This window comes from Salvelinus fontinalis, chromosome 39, assembly GCF_029448725.1.
Source record: "Salvelinus fontinalis isolate EN_2023a chromosome 39, ASM2944872v1, whole genome shotgun sequence".
Classification (NCBI taxonomy): Eukaryota; Metazoa; Chordata; class Actinopteri; order Salmoniformes; family Salmonidae; genus Salvelinus; species Salvelinus fontinalis.
The window spans coordinates 25789992-25813627 of NC_074703.1; the positions used below are offsets into that span (position 1 = coordinate 25789992).

Genomic DNA, 23636 nt, shown 5'->3' on the forward strand with positions numbered 1-23636 from the left:
ACAGCGTTGCAGTTCTTGACACAAACCGGTGCATCTGGCACCCAGTTCAAAAGCATTTAAGTCTTTTGTCTTGCCCATTCACCCTCTGAATGGCTCACATACACAATCTGTCTCTCAATTTTCTCAAGGCTTAAAAATCCTTCTTTAACCCGTCTCCCTTCATTTGCACTGGTTGGAGTGGATTCAACAAGTGACATCAATAAGGGATCTTAGCTTTCAACTGGGCAGTCTATGTCATGGAAAGAGCAGGTTTTTCTAATGTTGTGTACACTCAGGGTATATTATATGTCTTCCAAATCCTGTTCAAACTAGCATCAACCCATATCTCCAACTTCATGCAACGGTGGAGCTGGTTATGTTCGTTGTACACGCATCTTTTACAGGAAAGGAAAAGCACTACATGGGAGTATAAGAGGCATTGGCAAATTCACAAGACAGAAAAACATACTCATTTGCTATATGTTTATTATGAGTCAAGTGATGAGAGAAACTCACATCCCCAGTATAGAGCCACCTCTGGGAATTGTGGTAAATCCATGATGTCATTCAAGACCACCATTTTCTCCCAGAAGACCACGTTCTTCATTGTTGGAGGACAGCTAGCTATAATCTGAGGCCCCCTGGAAAGATGCAGTTATAAGGTATGTGTTCAAGCTATAAGTGAAACCCTGTGGCGTTGTTTCCCATGTTAACCGTGCCACAAACATTCTCTCTGTTTACTTGGAGTGGTAAACAGCTATAGATCCACTTTCTCAAAGTTGGTTTTAAAGTATGGGAGAGTTAAACAGTCCGCCTCCCATAGGGGAATAGTTTAAAATCAAATTCTCTTAAAGGGAGAACGTTTTTATGACATTTCTTTTAACACAATCGCTAAACGACACAATGTTCTTGGACTGTATTGCGTTAAGATGGCCAAATCCAAATTAGCAGCCTATCCAAATCATGATTTATGAGCATCTGGCTAATCAGATCCAATCTGCTTGATAAAAGACAGAGCTTGTGAATCTTATGTAAAAAATACCCCTTATGATCAAATCCCAAAGATAATGAATTTGTGTGTGTGTGTGTGAGTGCAACATGTGTGTATGCATGTATGTGAGTGTGTGAGAGAGAAAAAAAGTTACAGGCCTTGCCATACATGCTTCTGGCCTTACAACACGCAATGTGTGACACGCATGACAGCGCCATGGGAGAATCCCTCAAGCGGAGGTCAAACACAGATCACAGAAAAAGGACTTCTCTCATTAGTGGTTTATCCTACACACATAGCATTAGCAGTTAGCCTACACGTCAGATAGCTGCGAAGAAAGATTAACAATGAGTGTTGATGAAATTAGTCTGATTATGATCATGGCAATGAATACAGTGACACCCACACGGAATGGGCCACATGTGTTTGGCTCACTTTGCCTTACAAGAGGCTACAGCCTGTCACAATGTGCTGCCGTCTGCGTTAGCCTAGATCCTCTACCATGACTGCTGTCCCTCACCCGAAACCACTCTGGATTATGTGGCTCCTGCTTTTCCCCCAATAACTATTCTAGAATTGCAGGCTACTGCAAACCACAGCTGACCTTATCACCACAGCCATAGTTACGGAATAATGAAATGACTAGGATCTTCTAGGGAGAGAGAAGAAACTGTTTCAGACTAACTACCCTGAAAGCTTTCTGCCAGCATTCATATTTTAAAACCATTTGGAACGGAGGCCCGAGAAAAGTATCCCAGAAGTGATTTTAGGGTTCTACGTTATTGCCTTTGTTCTTGATATAAGACCTAAATTCTTGATCTCGACAATACTAGTCATAGCCAAAAAATCTGGATTGGGATCTTTAAAAAAAAACTTTTTCTTCCTTCCCAACTTGCACCCTGCAAATCAAAGTTGTTGGATAACTAGCAAGTAATATACTGGTTCATAAAGAAGTAATTAACCCAAACACATTCTCAGTAGGAATCTGGCACTTCGGCGGAATCATAACCTGTTTTCAAAACCTATGGATTTCAGTCACCACCAGACGACATTGATCATGTAACACTAACAAACCTAACGCCAGATCTCGTCAGTTGGTGAGAAATTATTGATAGATTACCGCTAGCCTAGAGGCTTCATGATGTTATTGTAGGGCCCAGTGGACTGATACTGGTAATATTGCTTTTGATCAATGTTTTGTTGTTCCATACCTCAATATTCCAGAGGTGATGTCAGCAGTCATTGATTACTTTAATTATCAGTTGCGCTTGTCCTAGATGTAAATAACATTCTCTAATCCGACTTTCAATGCAGTCAGTTCATTATAGACAGTCATGCGAGTTGGACATACATCCCTGTCCAAATGAAATGCATTCAACAAAACATGTTTTTGACAGCACTGTACACACACACACACACACAATGCTGAAGGATGACTTATTGGGTGGGTCGTAGGTCCTTCCGCAGCATGCTCACAAATCTGCTCAGCAAATCAGTCCCAGATGCCCCTACCACTGCCTGCTGCCCCTGCATTCCTCCCAAACAAGCCTGTTACACAGCCTCCCAAACACCACAACAGCCCTGCTCTGGATCAACACACACACCCTGCACCAGCTAAAGAATAACCTACACAGCCTGCACCAGCTAAAGAACAACCCCAGAACAGCGCTCACAAACTAGGCCAGAGAGACAGCGAACCACGCTCTACCGACCAAGCCACAGAAAAGTACAGATGTGTATGGAACCGTCGCACAGGGAGCCCAATAGCTTGCTAGGTCCTGTCGGTGAGCACCAGTATCACTATCTGTGGCGTCATGGTCAACAGTACACTGCTCAGTACTGCAATTTTAACAGAACAACCACAATCTCTACAGACATCCCACCCATGCCGGATTCAAACCAACAACCCTTTTGAATACAGTGCAGTGTCTTAACCACTGGTTCATCAAGCCACTGCTTAAAGTCAGAGGCAATTATTAGAGATGACAGGTTTAATTAAACATTTTATTCAACTAAAAAAAAACTGTGATGCCATGTTATAATGGACCTCTACACACACACACACTCTCCGGTAGCTATTCAGACAGACCGTGAAGAACAGTCCTACTGTATAGTTCACCATGATCATCTCCAATCCCTGCGGACACTAACATGCAGAGGTTAGTTAGCCAGACTGACAGAAGACTGGAGAGAGAGGGGTTAATAATACTGTTATTACTCGCCTATTGCCAGCAGCACAAAGATAACATACAGAAACACACACACACACACCTTACAACTTCCTCATCATCTTAACTATCAGAAGCTGCGACAGTAAAATGCACCTAGCTAGTGTCAGACAGGAACAGGGTGTACTTAACAGCCTTTAAAGAAATAACTATTTTCCTATTGCATTATGTACAATTATTACAGTTTAAAACGTTTTTTTTTTTTTTTTTTTTTTTTTTTTTTTAAATGGAGCAGAAATAATAAAACATCTACAGTACAATTTCCAGGTATAAAAATATATTACCAATCTCCAGGAGTATTTACAAAGACACGTCTCTCTACAAAATGCAACTAGGTCTCTACAATATCAAGTAACTGTGCTGTTAAGCTCGTAGTCTAGTTGTATTAACTAAAACACCCCCAAAATAGCTAAAATGTTTAGCACCTAGTATATAATACATTTGGCCTACACTACATGACCAAAAGTATGTGGACACCTGCTCGTCGAACATCTCATTCCAAAATCATGGGCATTAATATGGAGTTGGTCCCCCCTTTGCTGCTATAACAGCCTGCACTCTTCTGGGAAGGCTTTCTTCTAGATGTTGGAACACTACTGCAGGGACTTGTTTCCATTCAGCCACAAGAGCATTAGTGAGGTCGGGCACTGACGTGGGCCGATTAGGCTTGGCTCGCAGTCTGCGTTCCAATTAAACCCAAAGGTTCGATGGAGTGGAGGTCGGGGTTCTGTGCAGGCCAGTTAAGTTCTTCCACACCGATCTTGACAAACCATTTCTGTATGGACCTCGCTTTGTGCAGGGGGGCATTGTCATGCTGAAACAGGAAAGGGTCTGCCACAAAGTTGGAAGCACAATATCGTCTGGAATGTCATTATATGCTGTAGCATTAAGATGTCCCTTCACAGGAACTAAGGGGCTTAGCCTGAACCATTATTCCTCCTCCACCAAACTTTACAGTTGGCACACCTCATTCCGGCAGGTAGCGTTCTCCTGGCATCCGCCAAACCCATATTCGTCCGTCGGACTGCCAGATGGTGAAGCGTGATTCATACTCCAGAGAACGCGTTTCCACTGCTCCAGAGTTCAATGGCGGCAAGCTTTACACCACTCCAGCTGACGCTTGGCATTGTGCATGGTGATCTTAGGCTTGTGTGTGGCTGCTCGGCCATGGAAACCCTCTTCATTCTACTGCCAATGTTTGTCTACGGAGATTGCATGGCTGTGCTCAATTTAATACACCGGTCAGCAACGGGTGTGGCTGAAAAAGCCAAATTCACTAATTTGAAGAGGTGGCTGCATACTACTGTGTATATATAGTGTATTTTCAGAAACCATTGAAAACAAATACTAAATTCACTTCATCATTTGGAGGAATTTGACATTGAAAAGAAAGTGAAAAGAGCAGAAAGTGAAAAAGGGGGGAATAAAAGAGGTATTGAAATCTCTGGTCTTCTCCACTCCTGTCCAGACAGGATATGACATAGAGACTTCCTGTGCGGGGTGACATCGTCAGGCTCCTTCTGAGTCCCTTTTGATTGGTCCTTCTTAGTCTCTAGAAGAACATCCTGTAACGACAGCGGCACTTTACATTAGTTTCCAGTTATGCATCTTGTGTATGCATGTCATGACTCTTAACACGGTCCACCTCCACCCACAGTCATTCATGTACTGTAAGCATTCCTATACATGTTCAGAATGTTATACATTCTACCGAGGGTTTTACAGAACTATGAGAGGATGCCGACCATTACATTTTCATACAGGAGTAATAAAGGCCCAGGGAACGACTTTTGTGAAGAAATATATTTATCAGGGGAGTGATGGTGAGGGTTGCATTATAGTGGCCAGAAGGGTCAACAGCAGAGGATGACACTCAAGATGCAAGATGGCATTGAGGGAGGGAGGTGAGTCAAGAAAGGGGTGGAATGCTTTGTCTACAGCGTAGTATTTTCTACTGGCTGACAATAGTGACTGGCGCCACCCGGTGGGGAAATAAATAGCAGTCACATCATTCCTGAATCTTGAAAGCTGTACTTTTCAGATTACTCCTGACACACAAATCATAATGACAACACACCATAACCTGACCCTACTGAATGTCAGGCATGTCAGGAATCCTCCTCTCACCATCCAATACGACACAGAGAGGAGGAGGAGAGTGGAGGAATGTGTGTTTGAAAACAACAGGCCAAGGAGCCAGTGAGTGCTTCAGGGGTTAGGTTAGGTTAGGGGTCACCCAGGAAAATACTACTTGAGTAAAGGTACTTGGTTTTAAATTAACTTAAGCATCAGAAGTAAATGTAATTGTTAAGATGATTTAAGTATCAAAAGTAAAGGTATAAATCATTTGTAATTCCTCATATTAGACAAATCAGACGGCACGATTTTCTAGTTGTTTTTAATTTACGGATGGTCAGGGGCAAACTTTACAAATGAAGCATTTGTGTTTTGTGAGTCTTCCAGAGCAAAGGTAGTAGGGATGACCTGTACTTTACACCACTGAAGGAGGGGGGTTCTTCAGGGAACCATACCTTCTTCACGTTGCCTATAAAGCATTTACATCACTGCTTGTAAGAATAAAAGAGGAAAGACTAGGTACAACTAACTCAAAGCCGCCGGCATTCACATGCAAGGCCGACGTGGGGTTCAGGATCACATCGCTCCACAGGCATTGGGCGTTCATATTTAGCTCTGTGCTGCATGGCCATCTATTACAGGAAGATTGTAACCATCATTAATTAGCTGGGTAAACACAGAGCAGCACTGGCCCTCAGGGATCACTGGGCCAGTACCGAGTCTAGGAAAACACACCGGCTGTGGTAGCTATGCTCACATTGTTGTTGTTGTGAGTCAACCAAAGTATGAGTTATGTGCACGTCAACAGGCACACACACTATTTGGAGAGTTAATGATTAGCCCTAATGGTCTCTGCCTCAAGATTTGGCAAACCCCCCGCCTCCTCCTCCAGTGCACACACACACACCTGTATATGTTGGGGTCCAACAGTACGTGTGTCTCCTGGGGAAGCTGGGAGAGGTGGACCACCTTGGTCTTCTGCTGCGGCCGGTCACTCTCATTCACCCACACATCAGGTAGTCTGGAGAGAGGGAGAGAGATTGAGAGAAAGCGAGAGAAGGAGGAGAGAGAGAGAATGTGAGAGCACAAGGGAAGGAGGAGAGAAGAAGGAGGAGAGAGTGAGGGAAGAGGTGACAGACAGTACAAATCTTGTAATTGGCACCGTGGCCTCTCTGAGCTGGTGTCTGACTGGCATCTAACAGAAATGGGTTAAGAGGAGATTGCAGTGGTACAAATGCATGCTTCCTAAAGTGCTTGTCTAACTAAAGAGTGTATTTAGGTGTTATCTGTGGGAAACATTAGGAGAGGATCAATGCCAGTACTGGGCTCCTCTCTACTCCTGCTACAGCCGTCACTGTGTGCGTCACCAGGAAAGCATCCCAATGAACAAACAGAGAGAGGATGTGGGGGAGATGTGAATAAGCGGTGCCTGGTTCATCATTAGCAGACTGCTTGGCTATAGATCACAGATTCAGAGAAGGGCAGATGAAAGCCCCCGGGGGGGGAAGGGGAAGGAAAGGAAGAAAGTGGATAGTGGATGAAAGGAGAAGAGAGGTAATAAAGAATTGGAGAGGCGAGAGGGGACCATACCCTTGCAGAGGGATGAACCCAAGTGGACAGAGCCAAAACAAAACTGCAGAAAAAGCACCCAATATCATGCTAGGAGACAGAGAGGAAGGCCTCAGCGGTCTCCTGTTACAGTTTAAATTGCAGCAAATACAATGCTCACTGTAGACATAGGGTGCTGCTGCAGCTCTGTAGCTGAGTGCTAGAAGTGACTACAATAACATCTGGTAGACATTCTCCATGGTAGTGTGGGTGACAGTTGCTTTTACAGCAACATGGTCCTTAGAGAGACATACCCAACTCTTAACCAAAACCCTCTCGCAGCTTCTGAAATGAGTACCGCAAAACGGCTCTTACTCCTCCTCCTCCTCCAAACCAACAAAAATTCCAAAGAGAGAGGTTTATTTTGGACATGTACCATGAAAGCGAGCGTCGTTTTGGCTTATAGCCCGTTTCCTGACCCAGAAAGTTGTTTCTATCGGAGATGAGCTCTCTGGGAGAGGGGTTTTAGACAGAGCAGAGGTGAGCTGACAGCCCGTTCCTCCAGCTGAGAAACTAATGGCTAGAGAGGAGGGCTGCACAGGGCTTTGTCTCAGTCTGAAGTGACTTCCTCTCCTTCTCTCCTCTGGCTGAGAGACTAATGGCCTCAGGAGGAGTAGGGCTACACAGGGCTGCAGCTCAATAGTCTGAAGTGGCTTTCTCTCCTTGTCTCCTTCCCTTCAATAATTTTCCTGATAATATAGTATGCCAACTACATAGCTAACTTACAATATTCCAGTCTGAAATGCACACAGCTGGTTACGATAGCTGTTATGATAGTCAAGGGAGCTCTTGGTCATTAATTCTCTCCTCAACTGGGCCACTGATCAAAATTAACCTATGGGACTACACCAAAGGAAAAGAGAAAGAGTTAGAGAGGGATGAAAGGATGGATAGAGATCACAGGGTAGCTCCCACGAGATGAGTGAACTCATCCAGATCACTGACCCTTCTGGATGGAGACGCTAACCTGGGTATCCTCCTGTGTGTGTGTGTGTGTGTGTGTGTGTGTGTGTGTGTGTGTGTGTGTGTGTGTGTGTGTGTGTGTGTGTGTGTGTGTGTGTGTGTGTGGTGTGGTGCAGTGGTAGGGTCACATGTGATTGCCAGCCTCCTGCCCACAGCCACAAGACAAATTGACTAACCACCACTAAACGCCTGCTGACATTTACGGGGCAGGGGAGGAGAAGGATAGGAAGAGAGGGGGGGGGGGGGGGGATAACCCTCTGCTTGCCAGTAGGTACAGGAGGGAAAAGGGAGCGAGGGCAGAGAAGAGGACTGTGGCCTTGTGTCTGCCAACAGGAGAGAGATGAAGAGCAGGATGTGGGGAGGAGAGGGAGGGTGGAGAAGAAGAGAGCAACTCACATGTCCTCAGGAGTCCAGTGGAGGAGGACTTTAACCTTCCCAGAATCTTCCTTCCTCCTCGCTATTACCTAGAGATAGAAGAAGAAGAAGAGAGGTAAGACACCAGCCAGTAAACAGAGACATTCGAAAAACAACACATTGTTGTTGAGGTCACACTGGAGAGATATTTGGAGAGACACACCCACCCACACACCATCCCTAACCAAAGGCCTGATGATGATGGCAAGTCAGTAAAAGGAATCAGACACCTGGCTCCAGTCTAATTGAGCCAGACTCAATCTGTCCTCCCTCCCACTCCGTAGACTAATACTGTTACCTCACTGGCCTGAAGACGCCAGTCCAGCCACTAAACATATACACAAACCCTGTGTGTGGTAGGAACAATACAGCTCCCTGACTGACGTTAGTGCATTCCACAGTGAGTGAGTGCGTGTGACCCTGGACCAAGGTGAAGACTAGGAATGCTCTTTATCTTTAGAAACACACAGATGGATGTGTGCGTACACACACACACACACACACACACACACAACGTAAGTCACAGCGTGAAAAGACATCACACTAGATTCTCTCCCATGGTTTTATTTGCTTATTGCTTTGGCTTGGAGAAGGCCTGCTGGGTTTGCCTGGCTACCCAACGTACTTGCTTCAGCCAAATGCTACGCCACGCCCACGGACGTTCATTTCTTCTCCGCAATGAGTCTGGATCCGAGTACCTCCCCGACGATGTCTAGAACGCAAACACATTCTAACCATTCTGATTGGCCCCAGAAATTTATGGGTGAGGCCAGAGCCAGAACACACGCGGGTAAAGCTGATAAAGCTGTAAAGACCCAATCGCTGAGGACTTTGTTTCGTTCAACACCCATCATTTTGCCATCCCCACAAACGACTTCAATGATGGCCGTCTCAGACTGAAGTACGAAGTGGACAGAGCAGCGGAATAACTTAGTCGGAGTCGTCAGGCAACTGCTTGGTTTCTGCGCTGTCTATCTCTTGATTTCTCTGTGATAATACGGGTAGAGGCACTCCAACTGCATGTGTAGGGGAGAGATGGAGGAGTGAGGGAGGACAGAGACTGGGAGGAGGTGAAGAGGTCTGTTTTTAAGCGGCTCCAACAACAGGCCAGGCTGTGTCTGGACTCTGGCATATACGTCAGAGCAGTGTGTGTGTTTCGTGGGAGGGTTGCTGGCAGTTCCCTTTATTAGCAGTTTAATTAAAAGGGCCACAGGAGTCAGTGTTATTCCCTGCCTGGGCCCTTCATTTTCCGCAGGCCTCAACACTGCACACATTAACTCATGTGCGTTTAAACCAGACTCTGCTGGCGATCGTTCAATTTTGGAAAACAAAGTGTGATTGTGATGCTTTAAAAAACAAAACATATATATTTTTTAAATCCGCATTTAATCTCAGCAGGCTATTCATTTGAAATAAATGGAGGTTTAATTGACCCTGGTCAGCCAGTCGACTGCCTGCCCCTCTCCCAGCCTTTAGCTGGCTCAATGAAGTTGTCAACTTTTTACGAATCTTTCGTTTTTATTTCAACAACTTTCTACGTGTGATGTGCTCAACGCCTCGAGCAAGATTGCTTGATCCAAAAGATCCACTCTTGCTGCAGCTTTCTGCTCCTCTGATGGCAGAATCTGTAACACATGTTTAAGTATTTCTGGTGCCATCCCCAGGGTCTGGAAAGTGGCCCACATACTCCCCCTTCAAAAGGTGGTGACGGGTCACCTAAGTAATTAGAGCCCTATGTCCAAACTCTGGCCTAGCAAAAATTATAGAACCCTTGGTAAATACGCAGATCCTTTTTAACTACAAAATGTATTGTAATCATACAACGGGTGGGTCTAACGGTGTCTGTTCTACAAGTTACCACGGGCTACAGCTATGGTGTTGAAATGCTAATTTTCTCTGTTCCGTCTCACTGTGCAATCCACTGTCCAATCAGCCCAGCCGGAAGTAAAAAAAAAAAAAAAAGCTGAGTTAAAAACAAATATATATATAATAATAACTCACAAAAGTAGCACACTGGGCCTTTACTAGTATTAGTGTCGGGACTATAACTCGTGGAAGGATGAAATAGTATGAATAAATTAATCAAAATAACGTTCATGAAAATATGTCAATCATTTTAATATGTTGGTAACCGTTGTATAAAAGTGATAATGCCCTCGAAGCCGGTGTATGGAGGACACATTTGCACGGTTTGCAGGCCCTCGACTAGGTCTCGGTCATAACACCCGTGCCAATATATCCTCCAAACACCGGCTTCTCTGGCATTATCACTTAAATGTACACCAGTCAGGTTTCAGACCAGGTTATAGCACAATCTCTGCTGCTTCTTTGGATTTAAATTTATGTTCTTAAATTATTTGGATAACAAGTAACACTGCCCGGCCCTTTTTGTTGACCTGTTTAAAGCCTTCGACAGTGATTCACCCATTACTTATTCAGAGGTTTTCATCAATTGGCCTGGACCAGGCTGCGTTTAGCTGGTTTGAAAATGATTTAAAGATGCACCATTCAGAAACCACTCTGCCATTTCCTGGTTGCTAAAATTCTAAAAGTTTGTCTAATTTCAGTTCCTTTATTAGCAGTATAATTAAAGGGGCATGGGAGTAAAGTGTAGAGAATCACTGTACCATCTAAACCACTGAAATATATTAGCCATAACCAAAAACATTCTATTTTCAGTTGTTTGAAGCAGTTGTACAAAACCTAAAGACGAAAAAATAAAATAAACTTAAGAACGGAAAGCATAGAAATAAAGCACATATAACATATGTACCGCTTCTTTGACTTGCTTTCACTGAGAATGACAGCTCTATAACTCACATTTCTATATGAATTTGGTTGGGTCACCCCAAAAGTTACAGATTGCTGCTTTAAAAAAAAGGACAGAACACAGTGTGTATTTATGGTGTTAAATCAGGTTTTCTTGACATAAAGGGTGTCCTACAGGGATCAATTCTTGTTCCGGTTATGTTCACATGAACAATATTGGTTGATCTGTGTGTAAAAATAAATGAAATAAAAACATTCACGTGTATGCAGGTGACACTGTGGTGTATGCTATTGACCACCTGACCAGGCCCTATCAGTGTCAATCTTTCACTCTTGCCCTCCAAGAAGGCCTTTGCTGAACTGACATTGGTACTTAGTGCAGGTAAAACCAAGAACATGTAATTTTCCAAATCACATACAAATCTGATGATTTATGCATAAGTACTTCGTAGGGGTGTAATAGTACACGTATTCGTACCGAAACGTTCGGTTCGGGGACCTCGATTCGGTCGCACTGAACCCGAATGAATACATAAAAATAAATATTACAAAATAAAAATACTACGTCTTTAGGCTATGCATACGCTGCGTAGTTGGCCTATGCCGTAAATCTGAACTAAAACAAACATTTAAGGCCATTCCGTTAAAACTAGCACCTACGCGGACATCGGACTCAAAATGACCTTAACTGGCGCATTTCACATTTTGTGAGGCGCAGCCAGGGACTAGTTCTGTACGATGGGGAGGTCGATAAACCAGAATTGGAGGATGATCAACACTCGTTTAAATCTCCAGTTTGGGAACATTTAGACTTCCCAGTAGATTACAACTGATATGGACAGAACTTTGTGGATAAAACGTTAACAGTATGTCGCCACGCTCAACAAGAATAGCCTATACAGCTGCCAACAACTCAAATGTGTTGACGCATTTACTCTGACATCACCTGAGTACACCGGAGCAAGACGGAAACGCAAAGAAACACCACATCGTCCCACCTCGGCATTCAAGCATTCCTTGGCAGCTGACACTGGCGTGGAAGAGGCCGTAGGAGGGCAACAACCCAGCAGCAGGACCGCTACCTCCGCCTTTGTGGCCTGCTGGAGGTCATTTTGCAGGGCTCTGGCAGTGCACCTCCTTGCACTAAGGCGGAGGTAGCGGTCCTGCTGCTGAGTTGTTGCCCTCCTACGGCCTCCTCCACGTCTCCTGATGTACTGGCCTGTCTCCTGGTAGCGCCTGCATGCTCTGGACACTACGCTGACAGACACAGCAAACCTTTTTGCCACAGTTCGCATTGATGTGCCATCCTGCATGAACTGCACTACCTGAGCCACTTGTGTGGGTTGTAGACTCCGTCTCATGCTACCACTAGAGTGAGAGCACCGCCAGCATTCAAAAGTGACCAAAACATCAGCCAGGAAGCATAGGAACTGAGAAGTGGTCTGTGGTCACCACCTGCAGAATCACTCCTGTTTTGGGGGGTGTCTTGCTAATTGCCTATAATTTCCACCTTTTGTCTATTCCATTTGCACAACAGCATGTGAAATTTATTGTCAATCAGTGTTGCTTCCTAAGTGGACAGTTTGATTTCACAGAAGTGTGATTGACTTGGAGTTACATTGTGTTGTTTAAGTGTTCCCTTTATTTTTTTGAGCAGTGTATATTTTTTTTTACAATCTTTGCTTTTTAACCACGGACATACACCCATTCACGGTGATTGAGAATAGGGGGTTTTAGCTCCTTGTGAAAGTGCTTTAGCCACGTTACGAACTTCCTCCTGCACCAATTTAAGCAAACAGGTTGTACCTGCTCTTTAAAAGCAAGCCAAAGATTAAGTTTAGAATGAATTGGCCAACGCACCCTGCGTTGCGCTTACTTCACAGTGACAGACATCACATTACCCTGGAATAGGAGATGTACTGTTCTACAGACATGCCCCTTTATGAGCGTCACAACTGCGCATCTGGCACTGAAGGAGACAGTGTCATGGTGTGTTCGTAATCAAGTGGGAATTTACCACACAGGACTGGGGAAACCCCACTTGAATGTCCCTCCAACTGGTACTTACTTGTGGGAAACTCGTCAATGATCTGAAGCACACACTTCTCCCAATTACCTCAGGTGTCGCCTACTGAGGAAATGGCCTCGAACAGCATTTGGCATTTAAATGCAACAAAACATTAATATAAAGCAATCTATTGTGAGAAAAAAAAAAAATGGTTTACAAGCATGATAGCTGTACTTTTAGTTTATGGTTGACGCAGCTTGTTGGCAATTAGCTACTGGCGTTTCTCAATGAGTTCAAATCACATGACGGCATCCTACTGGTATTTATGACTTCACAACTCGTAAATTCCCACCTCCCCGAAGGTGACAAATGCAGCATCAGAGTAGGACCAACATAACAATCCTGTCACAACAGAATGACAGGAATATCGTGAATGGAATTTCACCGAAACTGAACCGTGACCCCAAAACATACCAAACCGTGGGTTTGATGAACAGTTACACCCCAACTACTTTGGATTGTGCCCTCATTGATCGTGTCCCCTCTTATATAAATATCTGGGCATCTGGATGAACAAAAAGCATGTTGATGAATAAGTTAAGAAATGAATCATTCAAATAGGCTTCCAACATAGGGACAAATCCTGTCTTTCGTTAAATAGCAGAAAACAAATCATCCAGTCAACATTCATTCCGGTTATTGACTATGGCGATTTGTCTATATGAACGCAGCTGCCACTGTACTGAAGCCGCTGGGCACAGTTTATCACAGTGCATTATTACGGGCGATAGGTTCCGTACACATCATTGCATTTTGTTCTAGAAAGTAGGCTGGCCCTCCGTGAAGTCTCGTAGATCGAGGCATTGTGCTCTTTTTGTTGTCTATAAAGCCCTCTTGCATAAACTCCCATCATACCTTACCTCATTGTTAAACTTCAGACGTACAAGTTACCCGACCCAGACTCAGGGATGGCTAACCCTGGAGAGCCCTTCAATCTCCACCGAATTAGGTAAATCTGATCACAGTTTTTCTCCAAAAGTCCTTAAAGTTAGAGTTGGTGCCTCTAGAGCAATGCAGGCAGATGTTAGAGGGCCTTTTACCTGAAGAATGGGTTTGTTTCATATGATTGTGTTTACTTTTCACGCATTGTGTAATTGATACGTGTATAGAAAGACATGTATAATAGTGTAATGGTTGTGTATTGATGTGTTCATGCAGGCCTCATCTGCGAAAGAGAACGTGGCCTCAGCATGACTCCCAGCTTAAATAAAAGGTAAAAAAAATAATACTAATAAACTCCTCTGTGCAGCTGAGACCGTAATTCTGTAGGTCTGCTGTGCCCTCTGCTGTCTGAACAGTGAAGTACAGTGTGTGTGTGTAGGACCATGCATGGTCTGCTACCGCTGGATCCCTGACCATGCTGTGGAAGACGACGGTGATGATGTGTGTGTGTACTACTTACCGTGCTGTGAAACACCACACTGTGTCCGTTGCCTAGGCTCTCTATATGTGTAGCCAGGTTGAGGCAGATGGCCCGGTGTCTGATAGCATCCATGGTCTGGGCATCAAAGAAGTCGTGAGGTCGTGCTGGAGGGACAGAACACACTGGGGTGAGAGAGGGGGAGCGTTAAACTGAGGTTCATAGGTCGGGAGGTCAGAGGGGATTAGCCAATCAGATGGATCTGACCCTCGTAGATATTCATCATCAAAACGTTACCCACCACCCGATTGGTTAAGACGCTTGGTTTGAATGCCAGGCAACCTGATCAGTGAGTACATGATTGGTTTATTGATTGATTGTATGATTGAGTGTGTGCCCGTGGATATCTGTGTGTATACACATGCTTGCATTTGTGGGTGCTTGTATTACCATCCTTATGGGTACCAGAAATTCCCAAAAGTCCCAGTGGTCAAACGCTATTTTAGGCTTACAGTTAAAATTAGAGCAACAATTAGGGAAAATAGGATTTAATGGAAATCAATTTTAGGTCCCCCAAGGATAATAAAACATATGCTGTGTGTGTATTGCGTGTGCTTATATGCGCGTGTGTGTGTTTCTCGGATACGTACGTAAAGACCGCCTGCGTTTGTTCTTGAGTTTCCGCCTCTTGTTAAGCCCCGCCTTCGAAGGTGAATCCTCCTTCATCTTGGCCTGATTGGCCAGCTTGTTGGAGTTCTGGGAGCTGAAGTGGGTGGGTACGTGGCGCGCTAGCCCCCCCTGGGAGGCAAACGTGGCATTGCAGCCCCCCACCACACACTGGAGATAGAGACAACACCGGTGAGAACACAGACTGGAAGATTTAACAGTAGATCGCTTATACAACAGCACTTACATAGAGAACAACAGTATCGGTCATTCTATTTGATGAAATCTAGGTGATTTCCATTTTAATAATAGTTCAAAGGGTTCAATAAGGAAACTGTAGGTCTGGGTATAGAAGCACAGTTCAATGGAACCACTCAATATAATATCATGCATTAGCTTTACACAGGATAGTGTGTGACAAGTGTATTGTGTTGGAGATCATTAGAATCATTCTAAGACTAGAATAATCTATAGCACGTGACATGTACATACAGTAGGTATGGGGCCTTCAGAAAGTATTCACGCCCTTTGACTTCAGCCACAATTTGTTTTGCTACAACCTGATTTTCAAATGGCTTCAATTGAGATTTGGTGTCACTGACCTACACACAACATCCCATAATGTCCAAGTGGAATTATGTTTTTACAAAATGTTCACTAATTCATTCAAACGGAAAGCAGAAATGTGTTGCGTCAATAAGTATTCAACCCCTTTGTTGTGGCAAGCCTAAATAAGTTCTGGAGTAAAAATGTGCTTAAGTCACATAATAAGTTGCATGGACTTAAGTGTTTAACATGATTGTTGAATGACTACCTCATCTCTGTACCCCACCCATACAATTATATGTAAGGTCCCTCAGTCGAGCAGTGAATTTCAAACAGATTCACCCACAAAGACCAGAGAGGTTTTCCAATGCCTCGCAAAGGAGGGCACCTATTGGTAGATGGGTAAACAATAAAAAAGACATTGAATATCCTTTTGAGCATTGTGACGTTATTAACACCCAGTCACTACAAAGATACAGTTGTCTTCCTAACTCGGTTGCCGGAGAGGAAGGAAACCGTTCAGGGATTTCACCATGAGGCCAATGGTGACTTTAAAACAGGTACAGTGTTTAATGGCTGTGATAGGAGAAAACTGAGGATTGATCAACAACACTGTAGTTGCTCCACAATACTAACCTAAATGACAGACTGAAATGAAGGAAGCCTGTACAGAAAATTCCAAAACATGCACCCTGTTTGCAAAAAGGCACTAAAGTAAAACTGCAAAGAATGCGGCAAAGAAATTAACTTTGTCTTGAATACAAAGCGTTATGTTTAGGGCAAATCCAACAACACATTACCGAGTACCACTTCACATTTTCAAGCATGGTGGTGGCTGCATCATGTTATGGGTATGCTTGTCATCGACTAGGACTTTTCTTTAGGATAAAAATAAACGGAAAAGAGCGAAGCACAGGCAACATCATAGAGGAAAACCTGGTTCAGTCTGCTTTCCAACAGACACTGGGAGACAAATTCACCCTTCAGCAGGACAGTAACCTAAAGCACAAGGCCAAATATACACAGGAGTTGCTTACAAAGACGACATTGAATAATGTTCTGGAGTGGCCTGGTTACAGTTTTGACATAAATTGGCTTGAAAATCTATGGCGAGACTTGAAAATGGCTGTCTAGCAATGAGCAACAACCAACTTGACAGAGCTTGAAGAATAAAAACATGTGCAAATATTGTACAATCCAGGTGTGCAAAGCTCTTCCAGACTTACCCAGAAAGACTCACAGCTGTAATCACTGCCAAAAGTGATTCTAACATGCATTAACTCAGGGGTGTGAATACTTCTGTAAATGAGATATTTCTGTATTTCATTTTCAATAAATAAGCAAAAATAAATAAAAACATGTTTTCACTTTGTCATTATGAGGTAGTGTGTAGATGGGTGAGGAAAAAAACAATTGAATCCATTTTGAATGCAGGCTGTAACACAACAAAATGTGGAATAAGCCAAGTGGTATCAATACTTTGTGAAGGCACTGTATATGACATGAGGATGTGGTTTGCAGAGTCAGTGCTTTGATGTTGTGTGTGTGACAGTGAAGGGAGAGTGAGCGAGCGAGAGACCGAACAGGAAAATGGAAGAAAGGAGGGCGGTTCCTCACCTTGAATGGTTTGTCTCCGCTGTGTGAGACCATGTGTCTCTGGAGCCAGCTCTGACTGGTCGACGGGGTGTTGTACACCTTGCAGCCCTTCCACAGGCACACAAACACCTGGCGAGAGGACAGCAACACTGTTAAACACACGTCTCTTCACAGGTCACTCACAACCTAGCTTTTATGAGTTACCCAAGATGCAATGTAAGAATACTAAACGTCCTACGAAATCCTACTATCCTAGAGAATTGTAGTAGTTGGCAGAATGAATTTATATATGAAACGTCTATGGCCATTTTTAACTTAAGCCCCTAGAAACTCAATCCCCCATAAACTGACCCCCGCCCCCTCTCTGAACCTAAAGTTCCAAGAGAGAAAAAACATCAAGCTGTCTTCGTACAGCAGTACTTCTCATCTGGAGTTAGTTTAACACAGGATGTTTGGATTATCTTCAAAATGGAGAAGAGGGGGATTGATATTTTGAAGACAGGGTTGTGGTGGTGGAGAAGAGGGGTGGAGACATACAACTAGGAGGTGTAGAAAGAAGAGGATAGAAGAGGGTGAGCAGGCAGGAGGACAGAGAAGATGATTTAGGAAGTTGATTTCCTACACTACATACCCCTCCCCGTTGTCCGTCCACGTGCACGCCCCTGATGTGCTCAGCCAGGTCTGGGCTGGTGGTAAAGAGGAGCTGGCACTGGTCCCAGCAGCAGGTGTATGCCACGCCCTTACCCACCGACGGGGTGGCGGTGCCAGGGCCGTGCCCGTTCATCATGGCAGGTGTGGAGCGCCCGCTGGACGCTGTGCTCTCCATGTCCATCAGAGTACTGCTGATACTGAGAGGGAGGGAGATGGGGTCAGCACAGAGATCTGTAGGTCTACGTAACAAATCAAACGTTATTAGTCACATGCACAGAATTTAACAGGTTTAACCTTACCTTGAAATGCTTACTTACAAGCCCTTAACCAACAATACAGTTGAGAAAATATTTACCAAATAAACTAGAGTAAAAAAACAAGAGTTACAATAAAATTAAAATAACGAGGCTACATACAGAGGCTACCGGTACCAAGTCAATGTGCGGGAGTACAAGTTAGTCGAGGCGAACGAGGTAATATGTACACGTAGGTAGGGGTAAAGTGGCTATGCATAGATAAACAGTGAGTAGCAGCAGCGTGAAAAAGGGGGATAATCAATACAGCCATTTAATTAGCTGTTCAGCAGTCTTATGGCTTGGGAGGGTGGACGCTGTTAAGAAGCATTTTGGACCTAGACTTGGCGGTCTGGTACCTCTTGCTGTGTGGTAGCAGGGAGAACAGTCTAACCAGGGTGGCTGAAGTCTTTGGAAATTTTTAGGGCCTTCCTCTGACACCGCCTGGTATAGAGGTCCTGGATGGCAGGAAGCTTGGCCCCAGTGTAGTACTGGGGCGTACGCACTACCCTCTGTAGCGCCTTGCGGTCGGTTCTAGTCATAGGTTTGGACAGCCTCAGTCACTAAATCTTGGTGATTTAGTGTGTTTACAGCATGTGCCGACACTGCTCTTCTACAGACGGTGCCACTTCTCTGGGGCATATGAGGTTTAGTATACCTGGTCTACAAGGAGGGATGTGAGGGTGTCATGGCGGATTTTAATCTCATGCCACTATAGACATAGAAGTATCTCCCTTCGTCCTCACACACAAAGCTTCTCAGAGTGCACTAGTGACTCAGTAATGCTATCAAGTTGGACTGAATGAAGAGAAAGTGACACACACACACACCTCGTAAGGCTGCCTGCCTCCAGCTGCTCCCCTGCCCTGTTCCTGAGGTCCTCAGTGCCAGCAGGGGAACAAAAGTTACATTGAGACCATGCAGCTGCACAAACAACAGAGCTCTCTCCTCCATTCACTCCTTTCTTACTACAAGCCTTTCTGCCCCGGCTAGACAAAGCAACGCGCCATGACGGGAGAGGGCCGAGGGGGGAAAGGGGGAATCCCGTCTCCTTCAGATACAACAGGGCTGCAGGAGCTGAAGTGTTGTAACACAGGGTCTTCAGCCTTTGTGCTAACTAGGTTTCTTTTGTTAGCTACCCGCTACAGGTCTTCTTATGTCTACAGACTGAGACAATCTACTGGGATCCAGAAAGGGAATTATTCCACTATTTTAGCAGCAAAAGGAGAAGGGTGGATATCGGGGTGTGTGAAATGGTTGAGTTCTCTGCTTCCATTTGAATAAGAAAAGTATGTGTATATCGTTATTTTCTGTTGGCTAGTCTAGTGAAATTCAGACATCGTGTACAGGGGCAAATCTATATGTATTAGGATATGGCTGATAGGACCCTATATCTACACTGGACTTTTGCATAAAGGCTTTTGCCTATGTGTCTGTGTGTTGACTGCTATTGTTACATGCACGTAAAGAGTCAGGTTCAAAAGCATACACACACGCGTAACCGGAATTCTGCATAGTGATAGGAGAATCAGATCGGCAAACTCACTGTTTTTCGGCGGGGCCGCGGCAACCGTGAGTAAATGATTCTAAGTTGCATCGTAAGAGAGTTGAGCAGCATACATCATTACTCATTTCTAACACCTTTGATCCGATTCACTCTCTCATTCTGCATTAGTTTATGATCCAGTGGAAATTCCATCTGGGCCATTTCACATAACGGCATTGGGGATTCTGGGTACTAAATCTAAATATCTCAGAAAGACTTGTGTGTGTGAGTCCCTCATGTGCGTGTGGGTGAGAACCTGTGTGTATAGGACTCATCTCAACACAGACATCCTGTAACTAGTCACCCAGCCACAAGGCCAAACCAACTAGGAGGCGATGAGGAGTTGCGTTGACCACACGGACCCACCTGACACGTCTGTAAGTGTGTGTGTAGATATGTTAGAAGTAGCTCTGTGGCTAAACACCACCACCAACACCTCTTCACATGAAAGCTGGGGCCTCTTGGTTGGTTTGTTAGTGTGTGATTATTATTATTCTTTGTCTCAGTGCATCACTTGTGAAATTACTCATGGCACTTTCACCAAACGGTTTTCAAGGATACATGCCAACTTGGACGATCTTACTTAAATCTTTGAATTGGTTCATAAGATAAAATCACGTCTGAAATGTTCATATTGCTGGTGTGTCTCTTTTTAAAACGTGGTTTCATAGTAGCGACGTTATTACACAATGAGCATCGTGGTGGCCAAGTGGCAATGCAGGCCATACATGGACATCATGTCCAGATGCGGGTGTACGTGCAGCGTGGAACCACTCCGTTGAAAACTAAAGGCAAATCTAGGCCTATTCAACTATCGGTTAAAACTACGCATGTACCCAAATGCTGTCTGTTGTCAACTGTCCATAACGCATCGTTGCGCATTTGGGTGCTGATGCATTGTAGCAAAACAAACCCGATTGTTATGCTAAACTGTCGTTTGGCAAAATACAAAAGTACGGAGATATCACAACGCTACATAATTGCAAGGATAGTGAATGCAACTTGTAACAATGTAGCTTGATCACAAACGTAAACATCTTATCAAGATGTAATCATTGTTGGAGTGGGCTGGCAACATTGTTGCGCTGCTTTGTATTCAACATTTGACTGGGTATTAGTAATCCACAGACCTGTCTTCCGAATCCATTCGACTGAGAGGTTCTCCATCCGAGGATGATATCTCGACACTGGCCCGTCTTTTGATACCGTGGTCGGTTTTCTCCGTGGATTCCTCGCTTTTGGTCTTGTCGGAGCTAGGAGGCGAGGACACGCTCTCCTCTCTTTGTTCTTGATTCAGCTCCACGGTACTCTCTCCGGTTTCGGTGCTGCTCGCAGGGATTCCCTCCACGGGACTTTTAACCGGTTCAGACAGTTCACAGGCCGGTTCGTCTTCTTTGTTGCCGTTTTCCGTGGGTAAAATCGATTCTTTGGCGACTTCTGGTGCGACTGAAGGCTTCTCCTCTTTGCTGTCTCGGTTGCTCACGTCCATTTCTGTTTCGTCCTCGTTGTCACCCGGTTCCTGTTTCGAGTCTGTAGGGCCCTGCTTATTATTCCCGTTCTCTCCCATGGCCAATGTTCCATTTTGCTCGTTTGCCGGTGTTGAGTCTTGTTCGGTACCGTTGGTTGTAACTGCAGCCATGTTCACAGCTCTTAGTAAGCTATTTTGTGTTGTAGGCTACTTCTCCCCCCCCCAAAGTTGGTTCTTTCTCCCAATCGCATGCGCTGCTTCACCATGAGTGTTCAACCGGGACGCGAGGGGAGGAGGCATAACCATGACGTAGTCCCCCGCATTGTGGACCGTTCCACGTGTTCCAGAGAACTATTGTTATATTTGTTTTATATTTACAAAAAAAGTGTTCCAGAAAACAGAACATTGACATAATTTAAAGTGAAATGTTAGGGTAAACCTAAACAATTCTTACCACTATACCGGGGCTCCACTCTATTAGCAGGCCTAGCATATGTGTAATTATGTTTTTGTATAAAGTCTAGATTCAAGACCTCGTGCTTTTCAACTAAAATTATTATCTAGAATTCTTGTCACCAACAAAATGTTGAATATTTGGGCCATAAAACCACCGAAGCTCTGCAGATTTTGTTGTGAGGATACAGAATCAATAGACCATTTGTTTAGGTATTGTCCTCAGGTAGCCTGTTTCTGGTCTCAGGTTCAGGAATGGCTGAAAATGCTTATCATTGATCTAAAATTGACCCTAGAAATAGTACTGTTAGGAGATCTGGAGAGACCGGGTCAGTCAATGACTAATATACTAATACTCTTAGTAAAATTATTGATCTTCAACTCGCAATCTGTGGATTCTATTGGATTAGATAGATTGACATTGTACGTTAAACATCACAGCATAGTTGAAAGATATGTGTTGCGTAGAACTTTGTAGAAGGTTGCCAGCAGAGATAGATGGGCTGAGGGAAGCGGAGGGTTGGGATGTGGAATTGGAGACAAGTGGGAGAGGAGTTGCTGTGCGGGAGATAAGTCAAAATGAAACAATAAAAAGTACGTTTGAATGACACTGAGGGGCAGTGTTTTACAGCTAATGCTGGTGTTGTGCCGAAAATCTCCCCCCTCCCTTATAATTTCCTTATTTTTGTGGCTAGAGTCAAATACTTTATGTGGCACACATCAGAGTCAAATACTTTCTAAAGAACACACTTCACGTCAGAATAGGAAGCCGAAATGAATAATTCATGTATGTGTTATATTAAACATAGAGGAGAGAGTAAAATGTTGGCAAGCAATAAACATTTCAGAACAACTACGGCTGAATTATTATCCTTACACTTTCAAAAATACTAGTCGAATAAGACATGGGAAAGATGACGAATTTTGGGAAAGAGATTTATTTATAGACTAATACAAATCAGTAGCGGATTTATGTACGCGCGACATGGGCAACCGGCCACGGCGGCGGGACCCGGAGGCGGGCGCTTACGGGGGGTTTCACCCAGGGCGCCATACAAGCAAGAACCGCCACATACACTTGAAACAAATAGCCAAACCGAAAACTGCATTCAAAAAGCTGTCTGCTACTAAGAACAGTGAAATGTAGGCTAAACTGACAACGGAGTTAAAAACAGAAATCTCAACTGGCAAGCAAGTCGCAGCAATGAAGAACGCGAAGGGGGGACATTTTCGGCACAACACCTGTTTGCCTGATGCTGATGCTGTGCAGGTGTTTGTACACATGCATATACACACACTCTCATTCAAATAAACGCCTACAATAACACACACACACACACATGTAATAGTGCCAGAGATGCACACAAACATATACAGTTGGCATTGCTGTTATACTTTTAGTTGTCCTTGATGTTCTTTGGAGGAGGGGGGTCTGAACAGTTGAGGGACAGCTACTGGGGAACTGTGGGGGGGATCTTGGAGGGTTCGGGTTCACGTTTTTTGGCCTGGTGGGAGACCTGTCCATGTGCCCTTGAGCAGGGCATTGACCCTGGATGCTACTGCGTGTCGCTCTGAATGGGAGTCTATTGGATGACTGGTGTGGTGTAGTTGTTGAGCTGCAAGTATATTCTATGTTTTGGGTATTCAAGAAAAATGTTTTTTTAAAGTGTTCCTGAAAACAGAACATTGGCCCTAACATTTCACTTTAAATTGTTTATCACCCATTAACACATTTCAGTCATACATCTAGACAATTCTTACCACCATACCTGTCCTATTAGCAGGCCTAGCATATGTGTAATTAAGTTTTTGTATAAAGCCTAGAATTTATGCAAATTCATCAAAGCAGATATATTTTCTTTTCTTCATGACCCCCAGGCCTTATTCTGTTGTAAAAGTAAGGTAGGAGATCGTGACCACATGTAAAGGACTCTTCCAAGTACAGGCGCAAGAAGAGTAGC

The 23636-nt window shown here is 44.2% G+C and overlaps 1 protein-coding gene and 1 non-coding gene across 3 annotated transcripts; both read right to left on the reverse strand.

Annotated features, from left to right (window-relative positions):
- Positions 1 to 448: 448 nt before the first annotated feature.
- Positions 449 to 21512, reverse strand: LOC129838327 (zinc finger protein AEBP2-like). Of its 2 annotated transcripts, none has more exons than XM_055905258.1 (8): positions 20885 to 21512; positions 17896 to 18112; positions 17286 to 17393; positions 15107 to 15293; positions 14499 to 14623; positions 8242 to 8309; positions 6182 to 6295; positions 449 to 4763 (listed from the first exon to the last, which is right to left on the reverse strand). In XM_055905258.1, exons 1-8 carry the CDS (start codon positions 21391 to 21393, stop codon positions 4751 to 4753), a joined length of 1341 nt encoding a protein of 446 aa, XP_055761233.1. In that variant the 5' UTR covers positions 21394 to 21512; the 3' UTR covers positions 449 to 4750. The 2 variants fall into 2 exon arrangements, with proteins under 2 accessions (XP_055761233.1, XP_055761232.1); XM_055905257.1 differs by having other exon boundaries at positions 14499 to 14641.
- On the reverse strand, positions 2704 to 2833 carry LOC129838953 (small Cajal body-specific RNA 14). The gene has a single exon (XR_008756944.1). It is a non-coding gene; the product is annotated as a small Cajal body-specific RNA 14 (non-coding RNA).
- Positions 21513 to 23636: the final 2124 nt, after the last annotated feature.